Source organism: Camarhynchus parvulus, unplaced genomic scaffold (genome assembly GCF_901933205.1).
Source record: "Camarhynchus parvulus unplaced genomic scaffold, STF_HiC, whole genome shotgun sequence".
NCBI classification, from domain to species: domain Eukaryota; kingdom Metazoa; phylum Chordata; class Aves; order Passeriformes; family Thraupidae; genus Camarhynchus; species Camarhynchus parvulus.
Window position 1 is genome coordinate 287 of NW_022148666.1, and position 25,618 is coordinate 25,904.

The 25,618-nt window shown below is 58.8% G+C and overlaps 3 protein-coding genes across 3 annotated transcripts; all 3 read left to right on the forward strand.

Moving 5' to 3' along the window:
- Positions 1-354: 354 nt before the first annotated feature.
- UXT (ubiquitously expressed prefoldin like chaperone) lies at positions 355-3,451 on the forward strand. The gene is made up of 6 exons (XM_030970757.1): positions 355-449; positions 1,121-1,202; positions 1,859-1,923; positions 2,395-2,502; positions 3,038-3,101; positions 3,176-3,451. Exons 1-6 carry the CDS (start codon positions 382-384, stop codon positions 3,227-3,229), a joined length of 441 nt encoding a protein of 146 aa, XP_030826617.1. The 5' UTR covers positions 355-381; the 3' UTR covers positions 3,230-3,451.
- Positions 3,452-4,382: 931 nt separating this feature from the next.
- Positions 4,383-18,018, forward strand: CDK16 (cyclin dependent kinase 16). The gene is given in 18 exon segments (XM_030970759.1): positions 4,383-4,503; positions 5,297-5,414; positions 6,560-6,684; positions 6,919-7,020; positions 7,151-7,207; positions 7,800-7,914; positions 8,537-8,631; positions 9,298-9,360; positions 9,734-9,857; positions 10,479-10,599; positions 12,113-12,210; positions 13,176-13,269; positions 14,123-14,165; positions 14,377-14,395; positions 14,398-14,466; positions 14,973-15,050; positions 15,675-15,722; positions 16,293-18,018. Coding segments are annotated over 16 exon segments (1,350 nt in total). The 5' UTR covers positions 4,383-4,503; positions 5,297-5,305; the 3' UTR covers positions 15,713-15,722; positions 16,293-18,018.
- A 341-nt stretch (positions 18,019-18,359) lies between these two features.
- LOC115917018 (RNA-binding protein 3-like) lies at positions 18,360-24,878 on the forward strand. Its single transcript, XM_030970753.1, is given in 8 exon segments — positions 18,360-18,488; positions 19,022-19,192; positions 20,863-20,969; positions 21,736-21,841; positions 22,890-22,914; positions 22,916-22,963; positions 23,748-23,809; positions 24,793-24,878. Coding segments are annotated over 6 exon segments (450 nt in total). The 5' UTR covers positions 18,360-18,488; positions 19,022-19,089; the 3' UTR covers position 23,809; positions 24,793-24,878.
- The last annotated feature ends 740 nt before the right edge of the window (positions 24,879-25,618 follow it).

A 25,618-nucleotide genomic window follows, 5' to 3' on the forward strand; every position in this document is an offset into this window, starting at 1 on the left:
GCTGGGGCTCACCTAAGGACACCTGTGGACAGCTGGGACACACCTGGCAACAGCTGGGATACACCCGGGGCACACCTGGGACACACCTGGGCACAGCCGGACACATCTGGAGATACCTGGCCACACCTGGGGACACCTGGGCCAGGTACGGGCTGGGAGGTGCTCAGGCCGCGTTGTTCGGGCCGCACTCAGGGCGCGGGATGGTTTGATTGCCGATAGAGCGGCGTCCATGTCGCGATATGCGACCGCGATAGACGCGGGGGAAGGGAAGGGAAGGGAAGGGAAGGGAAGGACGGAACTCGGACTTCCCGCCCGCCAGCGGGCGCACTCAGGGCGGCAGCGCGGTGATGACGCACTTCCGGCGATGACGTCAGAGACAGCATGGCGGCGGCGGAGAAGGCGCAGCGCTACGAGGCGTTCGTCAGCGACGTCCTGCAGCGAGACCTGAGGTAAGCGACGTCATATCGCGACTGAAACCGCGCCCCCGCGACAGCCCGGCCCTCCCCTCGCCGCTATGGCCACGCTCCCTCTCCGCAACATCAATAACGGCGTGTGGTAGCCACGCCCATTGAGGCTGAGACCGCGCCTATTTCATGGCCACGCCCATTCATTCGCCTCAATGCATAATATCTGCGTGTTGTGGCCACGCCCATTCACCATGAGGTCACGCCCCAACTCAACCCACCATTCATTACAAAGCCACGCCCATTTTGTGACCACGCCCCTCCACCGCCTCACATTAATCCCATATTGTGGCCGCGCACATGCACCATTAAGCTACGCCCATGTCACGATCACACCCCTCCACATATTGACCTTGTGGCCACGCCCATTAATTATAAAACCACGCTAATTTTGTGGCCACGCCCCCTTCTCAACACACCTTTCATTACAACCGCGTACTGTGGCCACGCCTATCAACCCCGAGGCCACGCCCATTCCTACACCACGCCCCCCTCTGTATAGCAACTGTTGTACCCACATCGTCCACCCTGAGGCCACGCCCATTTCGCGGCCCCTCTCCCTTTGCCACATAGCGACCGCTTGTCGTGGCCACGCCCATTCTCATGCGAGGCCCCGCCCTTTGGGAGGCCCCGCCCCCTGACAGCGCCCCCCGCAGGCGGGTGCAGGAGCAGCGCGAGGCCGTGTTCGAGCAGCAGGCACAGGTGCTGCAGCTCCGCTCCGCCCTCAGCCGTCTGCAGGTGCGCGGGGGCGGGGCTTAATGAGGGGGCGTCGGCTAAGGGGGCGTGGCCGGGTCTTGGGAGGGGTCTGGAAGGGATTGGGAGGGGCTGGAGGGGGGTTTGGGGGCGTATTGGGGGGATTTTAGGGGTCTTGGGGAGGGGATTTGGGGGAGATTTTGGGGGGTTTGGGGAGATTTGGGAGCGTTCAGGGGATTTTAGGGTGATTGGGGGGGATTCGGGGGTCTCGTGGGGGCATTTTGGGGGATTTGGAGGAGATGTTTGAGCGTCTCGTGGGGTGATCCAGGGGATTTGGGGGGCTGTGGGGGGTTAGGTGGGATTTGGGGAGATTTTGGGGGGGTTTGGGGATCTGGTGATGGAGTTTTGGGGGATTTGGGGGGGATTTTTCAGGGTTGTGTGGGGGTATTTAGGGGAATTGGGGGTCTCCTGGGGGGTTAGGTGGGATTTGGGGGATTTTGGGGAGATTTGGGAATATCATGGGGGGAGTTTGGGGGATTTGAGGGTGTTGGGAGGGTTTGGGGGGTAATTGGGGGTTTCTGGGGGGATTTGGGGCTTATTGGATTGGACTTGCATTGGATTTCTGGGGTCTGGGGAGGTTTGGGGGTCTTTGGGGTCTCTGCTCGACCCCGGGGGTCTCGGGGGGGTTTTGGGGTCCCCAGGACGCCGCCGCCCCCCTGCACACCCAGGTGGATCTCGGCTGCAATTTCTTCGTCAGCGCCGAAGTGTGAGTGGGGCTGCGACCCCAAAATCCTCCACAGACCATCCAAAACCTCCCCAGACCCCTCAAAAACCTCCTCAGACCCCCAAAAATCACCCCTTGACCACTACAGGGACCCCAAAACTCCCCTGAGTGACTCCAAAACTCCCCAGAACCAGCCTGGGAACCTTTGGGACCCCCACCCCATTTTAGGATAACTCCAAACTCCCCCGAAAATTCCTTTGGAGCCCCCAAACCCCCCCCCCCCATGAATCCCCTAAATTCGCTTCCTTTGAGCTTCCACCACCCCCAGGACACCCCAACAACCTCCTCAGACCCCCCAAAACTTCTTCAGAACCCCCGAAACCTTCTCAGAACCCCCGGAAACCTCCTCAGACCCCCCCAAATCTGCTCAGACCCCCCCAAACCTCCTCAGAATCCCCCAAAACCCCCTCGGGGCCCCCCCTGACCCCGCTTTCCCCCCGGCTGTGCCCCCAGCCCGGACCCCCGGCGCGTGTTCGTGGCTCTGGGTTTCGGGTTCTTCGCGGAGCTGACGCTGCCTGAGGCCCTTCGGCACCTGGAGCGCCGCAGTTCCCTCCTGCAGAGGTGAGGCGGCCCTTGGCCACGCCCCCTGGCCACACCCACATCCCTGGGCACCCCCCCAGACACACTCAGGCCACGCCCACAACCCTCCAGCCACGCCCCATGGTGCCTTGGCCATGCCCCCATGATCACAAGTCACGCCCCTTTGTCGATACCAAACCCATGGAAGTCACACCCCCTTGGGGGGCCACGCCTCCATGCCACGCCCCATTTTGGGGCACACCCACATAGGCCACACCCCTTTGCAGAGCCATACCCCCATTCTCACTGTATTTGGGGTGGAAGGAGGTGTCCATGCCCCTTTTGGACCACACCCACTTAGGCCACGCCCCCTTGTGCTCCCCTGTGGTCACAGGCAGCTCCAGATGGGCAAACCACGCCCCCTTTGGCCACACCCCCATACCATAAAAGGAGATCACATTCCCACCCCATGACCAAAAAGGAGTGCCAGTCATCAGGCCACGCCCACTCAGGAGACCCCACCCTTCCCATGCTCCTCCCACTACAGCCCCTCCCCCTCAAGCTCCGCCCCTTTCAGGCTCAGCGATTCCCTGACGCGCGACGGGGCCAAGATCCGCGCCCACATCCGGCTGGTGCTGGAGGTAACTCCGCCCCCTCCCCTGGTCACGCCTACTCGCCTGCTGGCCACGCCCCCAACGCTCTACCCCTCCCCCAGGGCCTGCGGGAGCTGCAGGGGCTGCAGGAGCCCCCCATGACCTCTGACCCCTGACGGACACTGCCCTGGCCCTGCCCCCTCGGCTGGGAGTAAACCTGGAGTAATGTGGAGATTTTACACCTGGGAGTAACCTGGGTGTAAGCCTGGAGTAAATCGGAGGTTTTACATCTGGGAGTAAACTTGGAGTAAAACTGAGCTTTTATATCTGTGAGTAATCAGTGTGTAAAGCCAGAGTAAAGTGGATTTTTTACACCTTGGAGTAACCTGTGTGTAAAGTTTGGAGTGGGGGAGGGGTTTGGCACACGGGAGGGAGCTTGGAGTAATCCCGGAGTAGTTTATGAGTAAACTGTGAGCAGGAGGAGGGGCCTGGGAGTAACCCTGGAGTGCCTGGAGTACCCCTGGAGCACCCAGAGTAACTCATGAGTGCCCGGAGTAACCCTGGAGGTGAGGCCAGAGTAACCCTGGAGTGACTGCAGGGCAGTACTGGAGTAACCTGAGGGTAAACTCAGAGTAATCTCTGAGTAACCTCAAGGACCCACTGGAACACCCCATTCTGAGGCAGGAGTAACCCCTCAGTGAGCTCAGAGTAACCCTCGAATAACCCCTGAGCAAGCTCCGAGTAATCCCTGAGTAACCCCTGAGTAAGCCCTGAGTGCCCCTGGAGTAACGTCGGAGCAGCCTCGTCCCGTTCTGGGCTGCGGAGTAAACCCGGAGTAACCCTGGAGTCCCAAAGAGGGGGCGGAGCCTCTTTGGAGCTGTCCCCACCCCCTCCCTCTGAGGGGCGGGGCCAGTGTGGGGGCGGAGTCCTGGTGGTTGTTGGGTGTGGGGGAGGGGCCCAGATGGAGTTGGGGGGAGGGGTCCCCAGGCCGGCTGTGACGTCACTGGGGCTGGGGGTCCCCCGAAGGGAATCCCCCCCTCCCCCATTTCCCTGCTGACGAGTTTGGGGGCGTGTCCCAAACAGACCCCACCCCCCGAGACCCCTCCCCACCCAGAGGGCATGTCCTAATAAGCCCCGCCCCCTTTTCACCACCGCTCCTTTCCCACCCTTTGCTCTGACGTCACTCCTCACTTAGCCCCGCCCCTCTAGCGCATTGTCCCGCCCCACAATGACGTAACTCCCCGCTTAGCCCCGCCCTTCCAGCGCGTCGCCCCGCCCGTCTCCCTGACGTCTCTTGGCCCCGCCCCGCCGCCATCTTGCGCCGCCGCCGCCGCCGCTCCCGCCGCTCCCGCCCGGCCCGGCCCGGCCCGGCCCCACCGGAGCCCCCGCGGGGTCGGGCCCGGCCCCGCCATGGCCGAGGATTTCTGGGAGGCTCCGCGCCGCTGAGCCGGTAACGGGAACCGCCCCGGGAACACCGGGAACCCCCCGGGAATCACCGGGATCCCCGCGGGAAGCCCCCGAGAGCTGCTGGGGCCGCTGTGAGGGCAGCGGGGGGGGAGGGGGGCAGGGGAGGAGGCCACGCCCCCTCGGGGCACGCGCGGCACCACGGTGGGGAGGGGGAGGGCACCGGGGGGGGGCTCAGGTGGGCGGGAGGGGCGCAGGTGTGGGGGGAGGGGATGGGGAGGGGCCAGGTGTGCCCAGGTGTGAGGGGATGCCAGGTGTGCAGAGTGGGCCCAGGTGCTCAGGGTGAATCCAGGTGTGCGGGAGTGCCCAGGTGTCCCCAGGTGTGCCGGGTGGCTCCAGCTGTGCCCAGGTCTGTGGGGATGCCCAGGTGTGCCCAAGTGTTCAGGGTGAGTCCAGGTGTGCCCAGGTGGGAGAGAGTGCCAGGTGTGCTGGGTGGCACCAGCCTGTGCCCAGGTGTGCCCAGGCGTGCAGGGCACTCAGGTGTGCAGTGAGCCCAGATGCTGAGGTGGTGCCCAGGTGTGCAGGGTCACTCGAGCTGTGCCCAGGTGTGCCCACGGCTCGGGTGTGCAGTGACCGCAGGTGTTGAGGCTGTGCCCAGGTGTGCCAGCTGTGCCCGGGTGTACAGAGGTGCCCAGGTGTGCGTGCCCGCACTCAGGTGTGCAGTGACTCCAAGTGTTGAGTGTGGCTCCAGCTGTGCCCAGGTGTTGAGGCTGTGCCCAGCTGTGCCCAGGTGTGCCAGCTGTGCCCAGGTGCGCGTGCCCACGCTCAGGTGCCCGCAGGGCAGGGCCATGGACCGGATGAAGAAGATCAAGCGGCAGCTCTCCATGACGCTGCGGGGGGGCCGCGCCCCCGACAAGGCCCTGGGGGACCCCCGCGACGGCGCCGGCAGCGACAGCGGTGAGCGCTGGCCCTTTAAGGGGAGCCCCGCCCCCCCCGAGCCGGCCCCGCCCCCCCGAGCCAGCCCCGCCCCAACAAAGTGGGGAGCTGGCCCTTTAAGATGGTGCGGGTTGGGGGTGTCTGGCCCTTTAAGAAGGGGTGGGCAGGGCAGGGTTGGGGGTGCCTGGCCCTTTAAGAAGGTGGGGGCAGGGTTGGGGGTGCCTGGCCCTTTAAAAGCTTTGGGGGTGGTGGGAAGGAGATTGAGAGCGTGCCTGGCCCTTTAAGAGGTTGCCTGTCCCTTTAAGAAGCCGGGGGGGGCACATTTTGAGGTGCCTGTCCCTTTAAGAAGCCGGGGGGGGGCACATTATGGGGTGCCTGTCCCTTTAAGACCCCCCTTCCCCCAGGCAGGACGCGGCCCCTTTAAGAGCAGGGGGTCCCCTCCTGTCCCCCCCATCTGTCCCCTGTCCCCCCCTCCCGTGTCCATCTGTCCCCGTGTCCTGTCCCCGGTGCCCCCCCCAGGTGCCACCACCTGTCCCTGGTGCCACCCCCTGTGCTCTGTCCCCATGTCACCTCCGTGTCCCCAAATTGGGGGGGGCAGTGGGGGGCACAGCATGGCACCCCTGGGGACCTTTGGGGACATCGGGGGGGGGACATTGAGGGGTTTGGGGGAGTCCCTGGGGTTTGGGGGGCTCTTGGGGACACTCTGAGGGGTCCTTGGGGACATTGGGGGGTCCTTGGGGACATTGGGGGGTCCCTGGGGGGGTTTGGGAGGGTCCTTTGGGGGTCCCTTGATTTTGGAGGGGGTTTTGGGGGTCCTTGGGGACATTGGGAAGGTCCTTGGGGCCACTGGGGGGGTCTTTGGGGACATTGGGGACATTGGCGGTGTCCTTTGGGGGGTCCCTTGATTTTCGGGGGGTGTTTTGGGGGTCCTTGGGGACATTAGGGGGGGGTCCCTGGGGTTTGGGGGTGTCCTTTGGGGGTCCCTGGGGAGGGGCTCTGGGGACCCCTTGGGGACACTGAGGAGTCCCAAGGGTTCCCTTGAATTTGGGGTTTTTTGGGGGGGATTTTGGGGTGGTTTGGGGCATTTTGGGATGTTTTGTGGGGTTTTTTGGGTATTTTGGGATATTTGGGATATTGTGGGGTCCCTGACCCTGCTGTGCCCCCAGAGCCGGGGGGGGACGAGGCCCGGATGGGGTCGGACGGGGAGAGCGACCCCCCCTCGGGGACATCCTCGGAGGAGGTGGCGTCACCCGTGAGGCTGCGGCAGCACCCGCGGCACGGAGCCTGCGAGGTGGGACCGGGGCACTGGGGATACTGGGGGAACTGGGGGGACTGGGGATACTGGGGGAACTGGGAGCACTGGGAGGGACTGGGGGGAACTGGGGATACTGGGTGAACCCTGGGCTGAACTGGGAGGGCACTGGGATGAACTGGGAGCACTGGGCTGAACTGGGAGCACTGGGAGGGCACTGTGCTAACTGGGAGCACTGGTCACACTGGTGTGAGCTGTCCCCTGTGTCCCCAGGATGTCACCAAGCGCCTGTCCCTGCCCGCTGACACCCGCCTGCCCGAGGGGGGGCTGGGGCTGCCCGGGCCCCTGAGCCGCCGCCTGCGCCGCGTCTCCCTGGTGCGTCCCACTGTGGACCAGTATGAACCAGTACAGACCAGTATAGACCAGTATAGACCAGTACAGAGGGAGAGGGCGGGTCCCCCCAGCTCTCCCAGTAACAGAGCCCCCTCTCCCCTCTCCCCCCCAGTCTGAAATCGGCTTTGGGAAGTTGGAGACCTACGTGAAACTGGACAAACTGGGAGAGGTGAGGCACCGGGGCCACCTGTGTGTCACCTGTGTGTCACCTGTGTCACCTGTCACCTGTGTCACCTGTGTCACCTGTGTCACCTGTGTCACCAGTGTGTCACCTCTCTGTTCCCTCTGTGTCCCCACTGTCCTGAAGTCCCCATGCCCCAAAGTCACCCCAAAACCACCAAAATCACCTCAAAATCCTTCATGTCCCTGTGTCCCCTGATGATGTCCCCATGTCCCCAGTGTGTCCCCTGCTGTCCCCAGGGCACGTATGCCACGGTGTACAGCTGTCCCTGAAGATGTGCCGGTGTCCCTGATGATGTTCCCAATGTGTCCCTGATGATGTCCCTGCTGTCCCCATGTCCCTGATGATGTCCCTGATGTCCTCAATGTCCCCCTGTCCTCAGGGTACCTACGCCACAGTGTGCAGGTGTCCCTGATGATGTCCCTGATGATGTCCCTGCTGTCCCTGATGATGTTCTCATGTCCCCAGTGTGTCCCCAATGTCCCCCTGTCCCCAGGGTACCTACGCCACGGTGTACAGGTGTCCCTGATGATGTCCTCATGTCCCCAGTGTGTCCCCAATGTCCCCATTGTCCCCCCAGGGCACCTACGCCACGGTGTACAAGGGCCGCAGCAAGCTCACCGAGAACCTGGTGGCGCTGAAGGAAATCCGGCTGGAGCACGAGGAGGGGGCGCCCTGCACGGCCATCCGCGAGGGTGGGGACATTCGGGGACACTGAGGGGACATTTGGGGACACACCGGGGGAGACCCCGCATGGCCATCCAAGAGGGTGGGGACATTGCGGGACATGGAGGGACACAGGGGACATTGGGGACAGGGGGACATGGGGACACTGGGGACATGGAAGGGACACAGGAGCCATTGGGGACAGGGGGACATGGGGACATTGGGGACATGGAGGGACACAGGGCATTGGGGACAGGGGGACATGGGGACATTGGGGACATGGAAGGGACACAGGAGCCATTGGGGACAGGGGGACATGGGGACATTGGGGACATGGAGGGACACAGGGCATTGGGGACAGGGGGACATGGGGACATTGGGGACATGGAGGGACACAGGGGGCATTGGGGACAGGGGGACATGGGGACACTGGGGACATGGAAGGGACACAGGGGGCATTGGGGACAGGGGGACATGGGGGACATTGGGGCATTGGGGACATGGAAGGGACACGCGGCATTGGGAACAGGGGGACATGGTGGGACACAGGAGACATTGGGGGGACATTGAGGGACCAATGTCCCCTGTGTCCCCTATGTCCCCGCTGTCCCCAATGTCCCCATGTCCCCAATGTCCCCGCTGTCCCCGCAGTGTCCCTGCTGCGGGATCTCAAGCACGCCAACGTGGTGACGCTGCACGACATCGTGCACACGCCGCAGTGCCTGACGCTGGTCTTCGAGTACCTGGTGAGCCCCAAAGCACCCCAAAATCACCCCAAAATCCATCACAAATCACCCCAAAATCATCACAAATTGCCCCAAAATTCACTCCAAAATCAATCCCAAATCACCTCAAATTCACTCCAAATTACCCCAAAATTAACACCAAAACTCACCCTGAAATGCACCCTGAATCACCCCAAAATTCACCCCAAATTACCCCAAAATCCACTCAAAATTACCCTGAAATCCACCCCGAATTCACCCCAAATTCACCCCAAAATCCACCCCAAAATCACCCCAAAATGACCTTGAAATTCACCCCAAATTCCATCCCAAGTCACCCCAAAATTCAGCCCAAAATCATCCCAAAGTCACAGTGAAATCACCCCAAATTCACCCTAAAATCCACACCAGAATTCACCCAAATTCACCCTGAGATTCACCGCTAAATCACCCCAAATTCCACCCAAAATCCACCCCAAAATCACCCAAAACCCCATCCCCAAATTACCCCAAATTCATCCCAAAATCCACCCCCAAATCCACCCAATGTCACCCCAAAATCCACAACAAAATTCACCCCGAATCACCCCAAAGTCACCTGAAATTCACCCCAAAATTCACTCTGAAATTCACCTCAGAATTCACCCCAAAATTCACCCAAAATTTGGGATTTTCTGCTCTCCCCAGGACCGGGACCTGAAGCAGTACCTGGACGATTGTGGGAACGTCATCAGCATGCACAACGTCAGGGTGAGGGGTTTGGGGCTTTTTTATGGGATTTTGGGGGATTTGAGGGGTTTTGGGGGGATTTGGGTTTTTTGGGGGGGAATTTGAGGAGATTTTTTGGGGTGCTGCTGTTCCTGTTCCAGCTCCTGCAGGGTCCCTGTCTGTCTGTCTGTCCCAGTCTGTGTGTCCCTGTCTGTCTGTCTGTCCCTATCTGTCCCCATGTCTGTCTGTCTGTCTGTCTGATCCCATTTTTTGGGGTGCAGGTGTTCCTGTTCCAGCTCCTGCGGGGGTCCCTGTCTGTCTGTCTGTCCCTGTCTGTCTGTCTGTCTGTCCCCCTGTCTGTCTGTCTGTCCCAGTCTGTCTGTCGTTCTGTCTGATCCCGTTTTTTGGGGTGCAGCTCTTCCTGTTCCAGCTCCTGCGGGGTCTCGCCTTCTGTCACCGCCACAAGGTTCTGCACAGCGACCTCAAACCCCAGAACCTCCTGCTCAGCCGCCGGGGCGACCTCAAGCTGGCCGATTTCGGTCTGGGCACCCCAAAAACTTCACCTGGGACCCCAAAAAACCCCCCCAAACCCCATCAGAACCCCATAAAATCCCTCAAAACCACATAAACCCACCAGGACCCTATAAACCTTCCCAGGACCTGCTCAGCTGCTGGGGTGACCTCAAGCTGGCAGATTTTGGTCAGGGCACCCCAAAAACGTCACCTGGCACCCCAAAATCCCCTTTAGAAACCCATAAAACCCCCCAAAACCCGTAAACCTTCCCAAGACCCCATAAACCTCAGGATCCCATAAACCTTCCCAGGACCTGCTCAGATGCTGTGGGGAGCTCAAACTGGCAGATTTCGGTCTGGGCACCCCAAAACCCCCCCCAGGACCCCAAAAACCTCTCCTGGGACCCAAACCCCCACCCGGGGCCCCAAAACCTCCCCTGGGACCCCAAAACCCTCTGAGAACTCCACAAAACTCCCCAGGACCCCATTTTGTGCCACCCCCGACCCATTTTGTGCCCCTCCAGCCCCATTTGGTGCCCTGCAGCCCCATTTTCTGCCCGGCCAGCCCCATTTTCTGCCCCCCCAGCCCCATTTTCTGCCCCCCAGCCCCATTTTCTGCCCCCCCTGACCCTGTTTGTGCCCCCCAGGCCTGGCCCGTGCCAAGTCCATCCCCACCAAGACGTTCTCGAGCGAGGTGGTGACGCTGTGGTACCGCCCGCCCGACATCCTGCTGGGCTCCACCGAGTACAGCACCCAGATCGACATGTGGTGGGCACTGGGAGGGACTGGGAGCGACTGGGATTTACTGGGAATCACTGGGATGGGCATTGGGATTCACTGGGGGCACTGGGACAGGCACATCCTGCTGGGCTCCACCGAGTACAGCACCCAGATCGACATGTGGTGGGCACTGGGATGGACTGGGGGCAACTGGGAATTACTGGGATGGGCACTGGGGCAACTGGGATGGGCACTGGGGCAGCTGGGATTCACTGGGAATTACTGGGATGGGCACTGGGGGCACTGGGACGGGCACATCCTGCTGGGCTCCACCAGTACAGCACCCAGATCGACATGTGGTGGGCACTGGGATGGACTGGGAGGGACTGGGAGCAACTGGGATTCGCTGGGATTTACTGGGAATCACTGGGATGGGCACTGGGAGGGCCTGGGAATTTCTGGGATGGGCACTGGGGCAACTGGGATTCACTGGGACGGTCACTGGGATGGGCACTGGGGGCAACTGGGATTTACTGGGAGGGGCATTGGGGGCATTGGGATTTACTGGGAATCATTGGGATGGGCACTGGGATTCACTGGGGGCACTGGGATGGGCACATCCTGCTGGGCTCCACCGAGTACAGCACCCAGATCGACATGTGGTGGGCACTGGGAGGGACTGGGAGCAACTGGGATTCGCTGGGATTTACTGGGAATCACTGGGATGGGCACTGGGAGGGCCTGGGAATTTCTGGGATGGGCACTGGGGCAACTGGGATTCACTGGGATTCACTGGGATGGGCACTGGGGGCAACTGGGATTTACTGGGAGGGGCATTGGGGGCATTGGGATTTACTGGGAATCATTGGGATGGGCACTGGGATTCACTGGGGGCACTGGGATGGGCACATCCTGCTGGGCTCCACCGAGTACAGCACCCAGATCGACATGTGGTGGGCACTGGGGGCACTGGGACAGACTGGGATGGGCACTGGGGCAACTGGGAGGGACTGGGATTTACTGGGACTCACTGGGATGGGCACTGGGGGCACTGGGATTCACTGGGGGCACTGGGGTTTACTGGGATGGGCACTGGGATTTACTGGGATTTACTGGGATGGGCACTGAGGGCACTGGGATTTACTGGGAGGGACTTTGGGATTTTGAGGTCCCAAAATCCCAAAGTAATTTTGGGTTTTTTTGGGTACTTTTGGGGGTAACTTTGGGGTTTTTTGAGGTCTCCCTGGCAGGGGGGTCAGTCTGGGGTAATTTTGGTTTTTTTGGGGGGTAATTTTGGGGTCATTTCGGGGTAATTTTGGGGTGTCCCTGGCAGGAGGATCAGTTTGGGGTAATTTTGGGGTTTTGGGAGATAATTCTGGGGTCTCCCTGGCAGGGGATCAGTTTGGGATTTTGATGTTCCCAGGGGTAATTTGGAGGTAATTTTGGGGATAATTTTGGCTTTTTTGGAGTCTCCCTGGCAGGGGGGTCAGTCTGGGATTTTGGGGTTATTTTGGGTGTAATTTTGGGGTTTTTTCGGGTAATTTTGGGGTGTCCCTGGCAGGGGGGTCGGCTGCATCTTCTCGGAGATGGTGACGGGGCGGCCGCTGTTCCCCGGGGCCACCGTGGAGGAGCAGCTGCACTTCATCTTCCGTCTGCTCGGTGCGTTTGGGGCGAAAAACGGGGGATTTGGGAAAATTGGGGGTTTGGGGAAAATCTTGGGGGTTTGGGGCACATCTGGGGGAATTTGGGGGACTTGGGAAATTGGGAGGGGGTTGAGACAGATCTGGGGGGGGATTTAGGAAAATTGGGGGGATTTGGGGGAAATTGGGGGGGTTTCGGGGAAAATCTTGGGGGTTTGGGGCAAATCCAGGAGGGTTTGGGGGAATGTGGGGGGTTTGGGGCAAATCTGGGAGGATTTGGGGTAAATCCGAGGGTGATCAGGGAAATTGGGGGGTTTGGGGGAAGTTTGGAGAATCTGGGGAGGAATTGGGAAAATCCAGTAGAATTTGGGCAAATTCAGATGAAAATTGGGCAAATCTGGGGGGGGGGGGTTGGAGAAAATCGGGGGGGTTGGGGAAATCTGGGGGGATTTGGGGGAAATCTGGGCAGGATTTGGGGCAAATCTAGGAGAATTTGGGCAAATTCAGATGAAAATTGGGTAAATCTGGGGGGCAGGGGGGTTGGAGAAAATCGGGGGGGTTGGGGAAATCTGGGGGGATTTGGGACAAATCCGGGGGGGGTTTGGGGGAAGATCTTGGGGGTTTGGGCAAATCCAGGTGGAAATTGGGCAAATCTGGGCAGGATTTGGGGGAAATCTGGGCAGGATTTGGGGCAAATCCAGGAGAATTTGGGCACATCTGGGGGGTTTGGGGAAATCCGGGGGATTTGGGGGCAAGTCTGGGGGAATTCGAGCAAATCCAGGTGGAAATTGGGCAAATCTGGGCAGGATTTGGGGCAAATCCAGGAGAATTTGGGTAAATCTGGGTAGGATTTGGGAAAATCCAGGGAGGTTTGGGGCAGAGTTGGGTTTTGGGGTTGGGTTGGGGTTTTGGGGTAAATCTGGGGGGTTTTGGGTAAATCTGGGGGTGCTGACCCCTGACCTCCCCCCCCTGTCCCCCCTTCAGGGACCCCAACGGAGGAGACGTGGCCGGGCATCGTGTCCAACAAAAAGATCCGGCACCCCTGTACCCCCGAGGGGCTGCGGCAGCACGCGCCACGGTCTGGGACAGACGGACGGGGGACAGCAGGGACAGACAGGGGGACAGACAGGGCATAGACAGGGGACAGAGGGGACAGACAGACAGACAGGACAGACAGATGGGGGACAGACAGACGGGGGACACCGGGGACAGACAGACAGACGGGACAGACAGACGGGATAGACAGACAGGAGACAGAGGGGACAGACAGGGGGACGGACAGGGGACAGACAGACAGGGCTTAGACAGGGGACAGATAGGGGACAACGGGGGCAGACAGGCGGGACAGTGGGGAGACACAGCAAGGGGACAGACAGACAGGGGGACAGACAGACGGGACAGACAGACGGGATAGACAGACGGGGACAGACAGACGGGACAGAAAGGGGACAGTGAGGGGACAGACAGACAGGGGACAGATAGGGGACAGAGGGGCAGACAGACAGGGGACAGCAGGGTGGCACCTGTCTTGCAAGGGTGGCACCTGTCCTTTGGGGTGGCAGCTGTGCCATGGGGTGGCACCTGTCTCACAGAATGGCACCTGTCCCATAAGGTGGCACCTGTCCTTTGAGGGTGGCACTTGTCCGTGGGATGGCACCTGGGCTGGCACATGCCCTGTAGGGGTGGCGCGTGTCCTGTGAGGGTGGCACCTGTCCCATTGTGGTCACACTTGTCCCATAGTGGTGGCACATGGGTGGCACCTGTTCTTTGGTGTGTCCCATGGGGTGGCAGCTGTCCCGTGGGGTGGCACCTGTCCCATGGAGGTGGCACATGGGGTGTCCCCTGTCCCCTGTGGGGTGTCCCCTGTCCCCTGTGGGGTGTCCCTGTCCCCCAGGTGCGTTGGTGGCCCCTGAGTCCCTTTGTCCCCCCAGGTTGGACCAGGACGGCGCCGACCTCCTGGGGCAGCTGCTGCAGGTGAGCTGGGCGTGGCCTGCGCTGGCCCCGCCCTTTTGGCCACACCCTCATTGACCCCTCCCCATTCCCCTCCCTCTATGGGCGTGGCTCGCTGGGAAGGGGGCGGTGATGCAGCCACGCCCCTTTGATGGCTGGGGGTGGGGTTTGGTATAGCCACACCCATTTGTGGGCGTGTCCCACGAGTGGGCGTGGCCTGACCGGGGCGGGGCAGTTCGAGGGGCGGCGGCGGCTGCCGCGGCGGAGGCCATGGGACACCCGTTCTTCAGCTGCCTGGGGCCGCGTGTCAGCAACCTGCCCGACAGTGAGTGGGCGGGGCCAAGGGGGCGGGGCTTGTGGGGGTGGGGCATTGGGAGGGTGGTGCCAATGGGGGCGGGTTTGGGGTGTGGCATTGGGGCTGGGGATGTGTATGGGTGTGGCACTGGGGGTGGGCCTTTACATGGGTGTGACAATGGGGGTGGGGCTTCACGTGGGTGGGGCAATAGGGGCGGGGCTTCACATGGGTGTGGCACTGGGTGGAGCTTTGGGTGTGGCAACGGAGGTCAGTTTTTATATGGGTGTGGCATTGGGGGTGGGGCTTCACATGGGTGGGGCATTGAGAGGGTGTGGCCATGTGGGTGTGGTTTAAAGTGGGGTGGGGCTTGACTGGGTTGGGCATTTCAATGGGTGGAGCTGTGCTGTGGGTGGGGCTGAATGGGTGGGGCTTTACCACAGGTGGGTGGGGCTATGCAAATAAGGGTTTGTGGATTTGGGGGGGTGTGGCTTTATCTGGCCACACCCCTTTATTTGGGTTTTCCCCGCCCCCCCAAGCCACGTCCATCTTCGCGCTGAAGGAGATCCAGCTGCAGAAGGAGCCGGGGCTGCGCACAGGGCCCCTGCCCCCCACAGGTGGGACCCCAAAAATCTGAACCCCAAAAATTCCTGAAACCCAAAAACCTGAACCCCAAAAATTCCTAAACCCCAAAAACCAGAACCCTAAAAATCCCTGAACCCCAAAAATTCCTGAAACCCAAAAACCTGAACCCCAAAAACCTCTGAAACCCAAAAACCCTGAACCCCAAAAGCACCTGGACCCCAAAAACACCTGGACCCCAAAAACCCCTTTCCCCCACAGGTGAGACCCCAAAACCCTGAACCCTGAACCCCGCCCCCCCCATAGATCAGACGGGGGATTTTGGGGGGTTTTGGGGGATTTTTGGGGTAATTTTGATGTTATGGGGGTGTTTATGGGGTGTTTTTGAGATGGTTTTGGGGTTCCTTCTGAGCTGATTTTGGGTTTCTTTGGGGGTGTTTTTGGGGTAATTTTGAGATGATTTTACAGTATTTTTTGGATAATTTTGGGTTTTTTAAGGGGTGTTTATGGGTGATTTGGGGGGTTTATGGGGTATTTTTGAGGTGGTTTTGGGGTTTGTGTTTTTTTTTTGAGGTGGTTTTGGAGGTTTTTTGAGGTAAATTTGGGGTTGTTTGGGGTTTTTTTGGGGGGTTTCGTGACCCCCTTTTTTCCCCCTGCAGGTTCTTCCGCCTTCCGGGTGCTCGACACCGAGTTCTGATGTTGAGCAGGTGAGGGCCCCCCCAAAATCTGAAATCAGCCCCCAAAATCCGGATCAAACCCCTAAAATCCCCAAAATCTGGGATCAAACCCCCAAAATCTGGGATCAAACCCCCAAATCCCCAAAATCCGGGATCAAACCCCCAAAATCCGCGATCAGTTCCCCAAAATTTGGGATCAGCCCCCAAAATCTTGGATTGGCTCCCCAAATCTGGGATCCCAAAATCTGGAATTGGTCCCCTCAAAATCCAGGATGAGCCCCCCCAAAATCTTGGATCAGCCCCTCAAATCTCAAAATCTGGGATCCCAAAATTGGGGGGACATTTTTTGGGGAGTGACCCCCAAAACTCAAAAAAAAATTCCCCAAAAACGAGGAAAAATCCCAAAAATAAAATCATAAAAATTCAGGAGCCCCCCTTTGGAATTGAAACCCCCCAAAACCGGAGCAGCCCCCATTTTAAATTCGGGGTTTGGAGCCCCCCAGAATTTCAGGAAGGGGTCCACAAAAATGGGAGGGGATAATTTTGGGGGGAATTTTCATCTTTTTGGGGTCCTTTTTTAACTCCTTCCTCTCCCCACAGCCCCCGGATCGCTGCTGCGCCCCCCAGGACCCCCCAGATTCGGGGCTGGGGTCACCCCAAAAAAACCTCCAGGACTTTGGGGACACCCCAAAACTCCTCGGGGGGGGGGTCCTTGGACTGCTGACCCCCCCCCAAAAATCCCCAACACCTCCCCCCCACCCCCCCAAGGAACTGCTGCTGGATTTTGGGGGGGGGCTTCAGTGGGACCCCCATTGTGGGGGGGTCTGGGGGGGGAATTTGGGTCCCCCCATTTTTGGGGGTCCCCCCCATTTTTTGGGGGGTTCTTTCCCCCCCCAATTTACGTCGAGTTTTATTTTTTCAAGGCAATATTATAAATCAGAGTCTATATCGGCCCCTCCCCCCTCCCCAGGGCGGGGCCTGAGGGGGAGGGGCCAAAAAGGGGCGGGGCTGTTACGGGAGTGGGGGAGGGGCGCGTACTCGGAGGTTACTCGTGCTGTACTCCAGGGTTACTCAGACTTTACTCCAAGGTTGGGCCCACTTCACTCCATGGTTACTCCAGGGTTACTCTGGGGTTACTCAGAATTTATTCCAAGGCTGCGCCCATTTCACTCCGTGGCTACTCCAGGCTGACTCAGACTTTACTCCAAGGTTGGGCCCACTTCACTCCATGGTTACTCTGACTTTACTCCAAGATTCGGCGCTCTTCACTCCATGGTTATGCCAGGATTACTCCAGGGTTACTCTGACTTTACTCCAAGGCAGCTCAGGCCCAGCTCTGGGCCACCCCTGCCCTACTCCAGCCTTACTCCAGGGTTACTCAGCCTCCTCTCGCTCCTGCTCTTGGTTACTCCTGAGTTACTCCAAGTTCTTACTCAGACCCTCCTCCGCTTTTACATCGAGGTTGCTCCGGACTCAGTTCCTACTCAGACTTTACTCCAGAGTTACTCACGGCCAGGGCGGGGCCGTTACTCTGCTCTTACTCTAGGCTGCTCCTGGAGATCCTTACTCTGAGGTTACTCTGAGGTTACTCAGCCTTTGAGGGACTTGCAGGCAGAACTTACTCCAGACTTACTCAGCTCCTCACTCCGGCCTTGCTCAGCTCCCCCTTTCTGGGTTGTTTTGGGTCCTTTCGCGCTGCTCACACCTTACTCATACCTTACTCCGGGTGCTTGGACCCTCTTTGCCTTTGCTCTGTGCTTACTCCGCCCTTACTCAGCGCTTCCCGCACTCGCTCAGCCCCCGCTCGGAGCTTACTCAGCCTTTACTCAGAGGTTACTCAGCCCTCTTACCAGACATGACTCAGCCTTTACTCAGAGGTCACTCAGAAGTTGCCCAGTCTTTACTCGGAAGTTACTCAGCCCTTGAATGGACATTACTCACACTTTCCTCCAGGGTTACTCACAGGCCACCCACAAGGGACTCCTCTCCCCTCACTGGCTACTCCGGGGTTACGCCCACTTTACTCTGAGGTGGTGTTTGAGTCCAGGGTTACTCCGAGGTTACTCCAAGGTGATGTTTTACTCTGGGGTTACTCCACTGTCACTCTCACTTTACCCCGAGATTACTCCGGGGTTACTCCCACCTTACTCTGGTTTTACTCCGAGGCTCCTCCCCCTCCCCCAGCCTCACTCAGGACCGCCCCTCCCCCATGGGGGCGGGGCCTCGCTCTGCAGGGGGCGTGGTCTCTGTGGCCCCGCCCCCACCCAGGGAAGGGGGGGAGGGGCGGGGGGAGCCCCAGACCGCGATGGAGGGAGGGAAGGGGGGGGGAGGGGAACGGAACCCACGGGGGGAGGGGCTGGGTTAAGCCCCATCCTCTTTATGATGTCACCGGGGGAGGGGAAGGGGGCGGGGCCGCGGCGTTTCGGCTGTAACGGGACCGGACCATTAAAACCTCCCCGGGTGCGGCGTCAGCGTCTGTGAACCCAAAACTGAACCGGGATCCCCAAAACCCCCCTGGGGACCCCAAAACCAACCCGAGACGTCCCCCGGGGACCCCAAAAAGAAACCGAGACCCCAAACACCCCCGGCCCCCCCTCCCCGTCACGCGTTCCGCCATTCCCGCCCACCCCTCCTCCCCCCCCGCCACAATGGTCTCTTCCACGCGCCCAAGGGGCGGGTCCTGAGCGGGCAGCCAATGGCGTGGCGGCGCTGCTGTCACGTGAGGGGCGGAGCTGGTTAAAAACGGCGGGGCGGGGCGGCCGCGGCCTCAGTCCGGGCCCGTCCGGTGCCGCTCGGGTGAGGCTCGGTCGCTCCTATCGCGACTATTTCCCGCTTCTCCCCCTCCTTCTGTCGCGATAATCGCGGATTTGGCCGCTCTCGGGCCGCTCTTTTCCCTTCCCTTCCGTCCCTTTTCTCTCCTTTTCCCGCCTCGGCGCTCTGAGGGCCGCGCGGGTTCTGCGCATGCGCGCGCGGGCGGCGGGAGCGGCACTTCCGGGGGGCGAACACGTGGCCGGGCTGGGGGCGGGGGGGAGGAGAGGGAACCTCGTTGGGGTGGCCGTGACGTCATGGGGACGCTGCGTGACGTCAGCAGGAGGGGACGCGTGCGGCTGATGGCGTCGTGGGGGACTTGGGGGTCGCGGAGGGGGTGTGACATCATAGGGGGCCGCGTGAAGGAGCTGTGACGTCATAGGATGTGGGGGGGGTGACGTGACTTCACTGAAGACCTCGTGGGGCAGCGGTGATGTCATAGAGGGGGAGGGGGTGAGGGTTATGACGTCACGGGGAAATTCCTTGCCGGGCTTGTGACGTCAGCGCCGCTGCTTGGCCAGGTTATTACGTCACCACAGGGGCAGGGCCCCCACCCTATGACGTCACGGCCGCCCCCGCCCCCCCACGCATGGCGGCGGAGGAGGGGAAGTTGTTCGTGGGGGGCCTCAACTACGACACGGACGAGCAGGGCCTGGAGCAGCACTTCAGCTCCTTCGGGCCCATCTCCGAGGGTGAGAGCACACAAATACCCCAAAAACATCCCATAATAATCCTTAACGTACCTGAAAATATCCCAAAATAATTCCTAAAATATCCTTAAAATATCCAAAAAGTGCCCTAAAAATATCCAAAAATATCCCAAAATAATCCTAAACCATCCCTGGAGCAGCACTTCAGCTCCTTCGGGCCCATCTCCGAGGGTGAGACACACAAATACCCCAAAAACATCCCATAATAATCCTTAAAGTGCCCTAAAATATCCCAAAATAATCCTAAAATATCCAAAAATATCCCAAAATAATCCTAAACCATCCCTGGAGCAGCACTTCAGCTCCTTCGGGCCCATCTCTGAGAGGGAGACACAAAAATACCCCAAAAATATCCCATAATACTCCTTAAAGTGCCCTAAAATATCCCATAATAATCCTTAAAGTATCCAAAAATATCCCAAAATATCCTTAAAGTGCTCTAAAACATCCTAAAATAATCCTAAAATATCCCAAAATAATTCTAAACCATCCCAAGTGTCAAAAAATACCCCAAAATAGCAAAACAAAAAATCCTAAATTACCCTAAAATATTTCTCAAGTACCTTAAAATATCCCAAAAATATTCAAAGATATTCCTAAAATCCCCCAAAATATCCCAAAAATATCCCTAAACCACCCCAAAATCTCTCCCAGGGCACCCCAAACCACCCAGAATTGTTTTGAGATTCCTTTTTGGGATTTTTTGAGATTTCTTTTTGGGGGATTTTTGTTTAAATTTTTTTGGGTTTTTTGGGTTCCCTTTGGGATTTTTTGGGAATATTTTGGGGTTCATTTGGGGCCGTTTTGTGGCTGTTCTGGGGCTGTTTTGGGGTTATTTTGGGGCTGGTTTTTGGCTTTTTTGGGGTTATTTTGGGGCTGTTCTTGGGACATTTTTGGGGTTATTTTGGGATATTTTGAGGGTTCCTTTTGGGCTGTTCTGGGGATATTTTTGGGCATTTCAGGGCCGTTTTTGGGCCGTTTTGGGGTTTTTTGGGGGGCTGTTCTGAGGCCATTTTGAGGCTGTTCTGGGTTTATTTTGGGGCCATTTTTGGGGTTATTTTGGGGTTCTCTTTCAGGCTTTTCTGGGGATATTTTTGGGCTTTTCAGGGCTGGTTTTGGGTTATTTTGGGGTTCTTTTAGGGGCTGTTCTGAGGCCATTTTGGGGTTTATTTTGGGGCCATTTTTGGGATATTTTGTGCTTGCCTTGGGTTTATTTTGGGGCCGTTTTTGGGCTGTTTTGGGGTTGGTTTTGGGGCTATTTTGGGTTTATTTTGGGGCCGTTTTGGGGTTGGTTTTGGGGCCGTTCTGGGTTTATTTTGGGGCCGTTTTTGGGCTGTTTTGGGGTTGGTTTTGGGGCCGTTCTGGGTTTATTTTGGGACCATTTTGGGGGATATTTTGTGCTTGCTTTGAGTTTATTTTGGGGCCATTTTTGGGCTGGTTTGGGGTTGGTTTTGGGGCTGTTTTGGGGTTGGTTTTGGGGCCGTTCTGGGTTTATTTTGGGACCATTTTGGGGATATTTTGTGCTTGTTTTGAGTTTATTTTGGGGCTTTTGGGCTGGTTTGGGGTTGGTTTTGGGGCCGTTCTGGGTTTATTTTGGGGCCGTTTTTGGGCCGTTCTGAGGTGTTTTCTCCCCCCCCGTGCCCACCCCGCAGTGGTGGTGGTGAAGGACAGGGAGACCCAGCGCTCGCGGGGCTTCGGCTTCGTCACCTTCAGCAACCCCGAGCACGCCAGCGATGCCATGCAGGCCATGAACGGGGAGGTGAGGGCACACCTGGGCACAGTGCAGGCCATTAATGGGGAGGTGGGCACGGCTTGGGCACACACCTGGGGACACCCATGGGCACACCTGGGGCACCTGAGGCCACCTGGAAGGGTTTGGGGACACCTGGGCACACGCTGGGCACACCTGGGAAGGAGCCGGGGGCACCTGGGGGTGTTTGGGGACACCAGGGGACACACCTGGGCGTGCCAGTGATGCCATGCAGGCCATGAACGGGGTGGTGAGGGCAACCTGGGCACACCTGGGGGGTGTTTGGGCACATATGGGGCACACCTGGGGGCACTTGGTGGGGTGTTGGGGACACCCTGGCACACCTGGGGACAGCAGCGATGCCATGCAGGCCATGAACAGGGAGGTGGGCATGGCTGGGGGCACCTGGGCACACACCTGGGCACACCTGGGAAGGAGCCGGGGGCACCTGGGGGGTGTTTGGGAATACCTGGGCACACCTGGGTGGCACCTGGGGAGCTTTTGGGCACCCCTAGCACACACCTGGGGGCACCTGGGAGGGTTTAGGGACACCTATAGGGGCACCTGAGCACACCTGGGGGGTGTTGGGCACACCTGGGCACACCTGAAGGGATTTGGGGACATCTCGAGGGGACATTTGGGGTCCTTGTTGGGGGGTTGGGGACAAAACTGGGGAACAGCTTTGGGGCACTCAGAAGGGGCTGGGGGATCCGAAAGGGTCCGAGGTGACCCCAAAATGTCCTGAATTGTCCCCAAATGTCCCGTCTGTCCCCAGTGCCTGGACGGGCGGCAGATCCGCGTGGATCACGCCGGGAAATCCCCGCGGGGGTCCCGGGGGGGCTTCGGGGGCGGCCGGGGGCGGGCCAGGGGCTACGGCCGAGGTGAGACTGGGGGGGGTGGGGAAGGGGTTTGGGCTCTTGGGAGTTTGGGGGTTTGGGGTGGGGATTTGGGAGGTTTGGGGGCTGGGGAGGGGATTTGGGGTGGTCTTTTGAGGGTTTATGGGGTGGGGAGGGGGTTTTTGGGTTGTTTGGGGGGGTTTTGGGGTCTTGGGTTTGGGGAGGGGGTTCAGGGGCTGTTTTGGGGTGGGGAAGGGGTTTGGGGAGTTTGGAGTCTTAAGGGTTTGAGGTGTTTGGGGTTTGGGGGCTCTTTTGGGGGATTTTGGGGTGGGGAAGGGGTTTGGGGTGGTGGGGTCTTTGGGGTTTGGGGGAGGGGATTTTGGGGTTTATGGGGTGGGGAGGGGGCTTGGAGTCTTTGGGGTTTAGGGGTTTGGGGTTTGGGGGAGGGGATTTTGGGGCTCTTTAGGAGAGTTTTGGGGTTCTCAGGAGTTTTGGGGAGGGGGTTTGGGGGGTCTTTTGGGGGTTTATGGGGTGGGGAGGGGGTTTGGGGGTGTTCTCGGGTCTGGGGGTGTTTGGGGTGTTCAGGTGGGGTTTGGGGATTGGGGGATTTTGGGGCTCTTTTGGGAGGTTTTGGGGTTCTCAAGGACTTTGGGGAGGGGGTTGAGAGGCACTTTTGGGGGTTTATAGGGTGAGGAGGGGGTTTGGGGTCTTTAGGATTTGGGGTGGGGATTTTGGGGGTCTTTCAGGGATTTTGGGGGTTCTCGGGTTTGGGGAGGGGGTTCAGAGGCTTTTTGGGGGTTTTGGGGTGATTTGGGATTTGGGGTAGGGATTAAGGAACTCTTTTGGGGCTTTATGGTGCTGGAAGGATTCAGGACGGGTCAGAGGAGGATTTTAGAATTTTGAAAACGGAAAAACCTTAAAAAACTTCAAACATATTTCACTTTTTGTGCTGGGGGCGGTTCTGAAATCCCAAACAGGATTTTGGGGTGGGCGAAAAATTGGAGGATTTGGGAGCGATTTGGGATAGCATAGGAGAATTTTTTAACGGGATTTTTTTTTTCCTGATTTTCCCCAAATTTGGGGTTCCCTGCAGGAGGAGGCGACCGAGGCTACGGCGGCCTTCAGGGGCCGGGGGGGCTACTGGGGGGGCCGGGACTACGGCGGCCGGTGAGGGCGGGGAGGGGGGCTGGGGGAGGATTTGGGGATTTGGTGGGGCTGGAAAGGAGTTTGGGTGGGATTTGGGGGGCTTAAAGAGGGATTTGGGGGGGGCTGGAGAGGAATTTTGGGGGTTAGGGATTTTGGGGGTTGGGGAGGGGTTTGGGGGGGTTTGGGGGGCTGGGGGAGATTTGGGGGGGCTGGAGGGGTGGGGATTTGGGGGGCTTAGGGAGGGGTTTGGGGGCTGGAGAGAAATTTTGGGGATTTCGGGGTGGGGTGGGGGCTGGGGGAGATTTTGGGGGGGGAGGGGTTTTTTGGGGGGTTTAGGGGGAGAGGATTTTGGGGGGCTGGAGAGAAATTTTGGGGGAGATTTCGGGGGTTAGGGAAGGATTTGGGGCTGGGGAGGGGTTTGGGTGGGTTTTGGGGGGCTTAGGGAGGGATTGGGGGGGGCTGGAGAGGAATTTTGGGGGGGGATTTCGGGGGTTAGGGAGGGGTTTGGGGGGTTTAAGGGGGATTTGGGGCGGCTGGAAAGGAAATTGGGGTGCTTAGAGAGGGGTCTGGGGAGTTTTGGGGGGTCTGGGGGGGGTTTGAGGGGGCTGGGGAGGGATTTGGGGGGGATCCTGGGGGTCTTTGGGGGATCCCAGAGGGGTTTTTTGGGGGGGTTTTAGGGGTCCAGGAAGGGCTGGAAAACATGGGGGGGGGCATTTTTGGGTTTGGGGGTGCCCCCATGGCTTTGGGGGTGTCCCCCCGGGGTTTTGGGGTCCCCCCGGGGTGCTGACTCTGCCCCCCGCCCCAGGCAGGGGGGTTACGGGGAGCGCTTCCCGTCGGCCTCGTACCGGGACAACTACGACAACTGAGGTAGGGACCCCAAAATGGGGGGACCCCAAAACCGGGGGCACCCCCAAAGCTGGGGGGGCACCCTGAAATGTCCGGGGGCACCCCAGAAACTAAACTGGGGGTACCCTCAAACCAGAGGTGCCCCGAAACTGAGGGGACCCCTAAAACTGATTGGGACACCCCAAAATCAGGGAGGACCCCAGAACTGACCCCAGGGCACCCCAAAACTGACCTGGGGTACCCCAACAGTCACTGGAGGACCCCAAAATTGAACGGGGATACCCCAAAAATGATCTTGGGCACCCCAAAAGTGACCGAGGGCAGCTCAGAACTGATCAGGACACCCTGAAATGTCCAGGGACACCCCAAAAATGATTAAGGGCACCCTAAAATAACAAGGGGCACCCTAAAAGTGACCAGGAGATGCCAGAATTAACTAGGACACCCCAAAAATGACTGGGGTCACCCCAAAACTGACCAGGACACCCCCAACCCACCCCCAAAGCGTTTTTGGGGTTTGCACAATTCCCTGAGCCCCCCCAAATGGATTTTGGGGGATTTTTAGAGTCCCCCCAAATCAAATATTAGGAGGTTTTGGGTGTCCCCGATAATGTTGGGGTGCCCCCATGCAATTTTTAAAGGGTTTGGGGGTTCTCAAAGCCCCGAAATTCCCATTTTGGAGAGATTTTCTCAGTAATTTTGGGAGGGTTTTTTTGGGTGGTTTTGGGGTTTTTTGTGGATGACAGAATTCCCAATTTTGGGGTGACCTTTGACCCCTCGCCCAAATTATTTTTGGGGGGGTCCTGACCCTTCCCAAGCCCCATTTTTTGGGTGGGGGGGGGGAGGTCCCAGGATGCTCCCAAATGAATTTGGGGGGGAATGTTTTATTTTTGGGTTCCCCCATTTTGGGGGTTTGGGGGTCCTGAGTTTGCCCATCCCCCATTGTTGGGGTGGGGGGAGGGGCTCCCGTGCCCCTCCCCCACTGATCTCCTTCTCGTCCTCAGCTCCGGAGCCTCGGCCGGAGCCTGGGGGGGCCCCTCCCCCCCCCGGGCCGTGGATGGACAACGAGGGGGGGGGAGGGGGGGGGAGGGGACCCCGAGTTTGTCGCGACAATAAAGGACAGAGCCCCTCCCCCGCGTGTGTGACATTGCGGCGGACAGAGCCCCTCCCCCACCCCTGGAGGGTGGGCGTGGCCTCTAAAAGGGGGCGTGGTCTGTGAGCGGCAGTAGTGGGACGGGGAAATGTGAGTGACAGCAAAAGGGGCGGGACTTCACCTGAAAAGCCGTAAAGCGCCTAAATTTCCTAAAAATCCGAAAATTTCATTTAAAAATTTCGCCCAAAAAAAAAAAATTTCCCAAAAATCTAAAAATTTCTCTACAAAATTTCCCCAAAAAAATTTCCCCAAAAATGCCAAAAGTTCGCTAAAAAATTTTCCCAAAAAATAAAAAAAAACCAACAAAATTCCCCCCAAAATTTTCCTAAAAAATTCCCCCCCAAAAAATTATCAAAAAATCCCCAAAAAATTCAAAAAATTCCCCAAAAATCCCAAAATTTCCTGTAAAGGGCGCCATAAAGCGCGACTGTTGTAAAGGTATCGTGAAGTGCAACTGTCGCAGAAGGTGTAGTAAAGTGCGATTGTCGTAAAACTGCTGTAAAGTGCAGAGGTCGTAAAAAAACCCTGCCGTGCTGCTCTGATTGAGCATTTCCCAAATGCTGACCGTTCAGTCTTTACCAGAGAGTTTTGGGACACAGTTGGAACAAAGCACTTTATTCGCATCTCCCGCCGGGACGTGGCTGCCCTGGAGCTGCTCCCAGCTCGCTGGAGCTCTT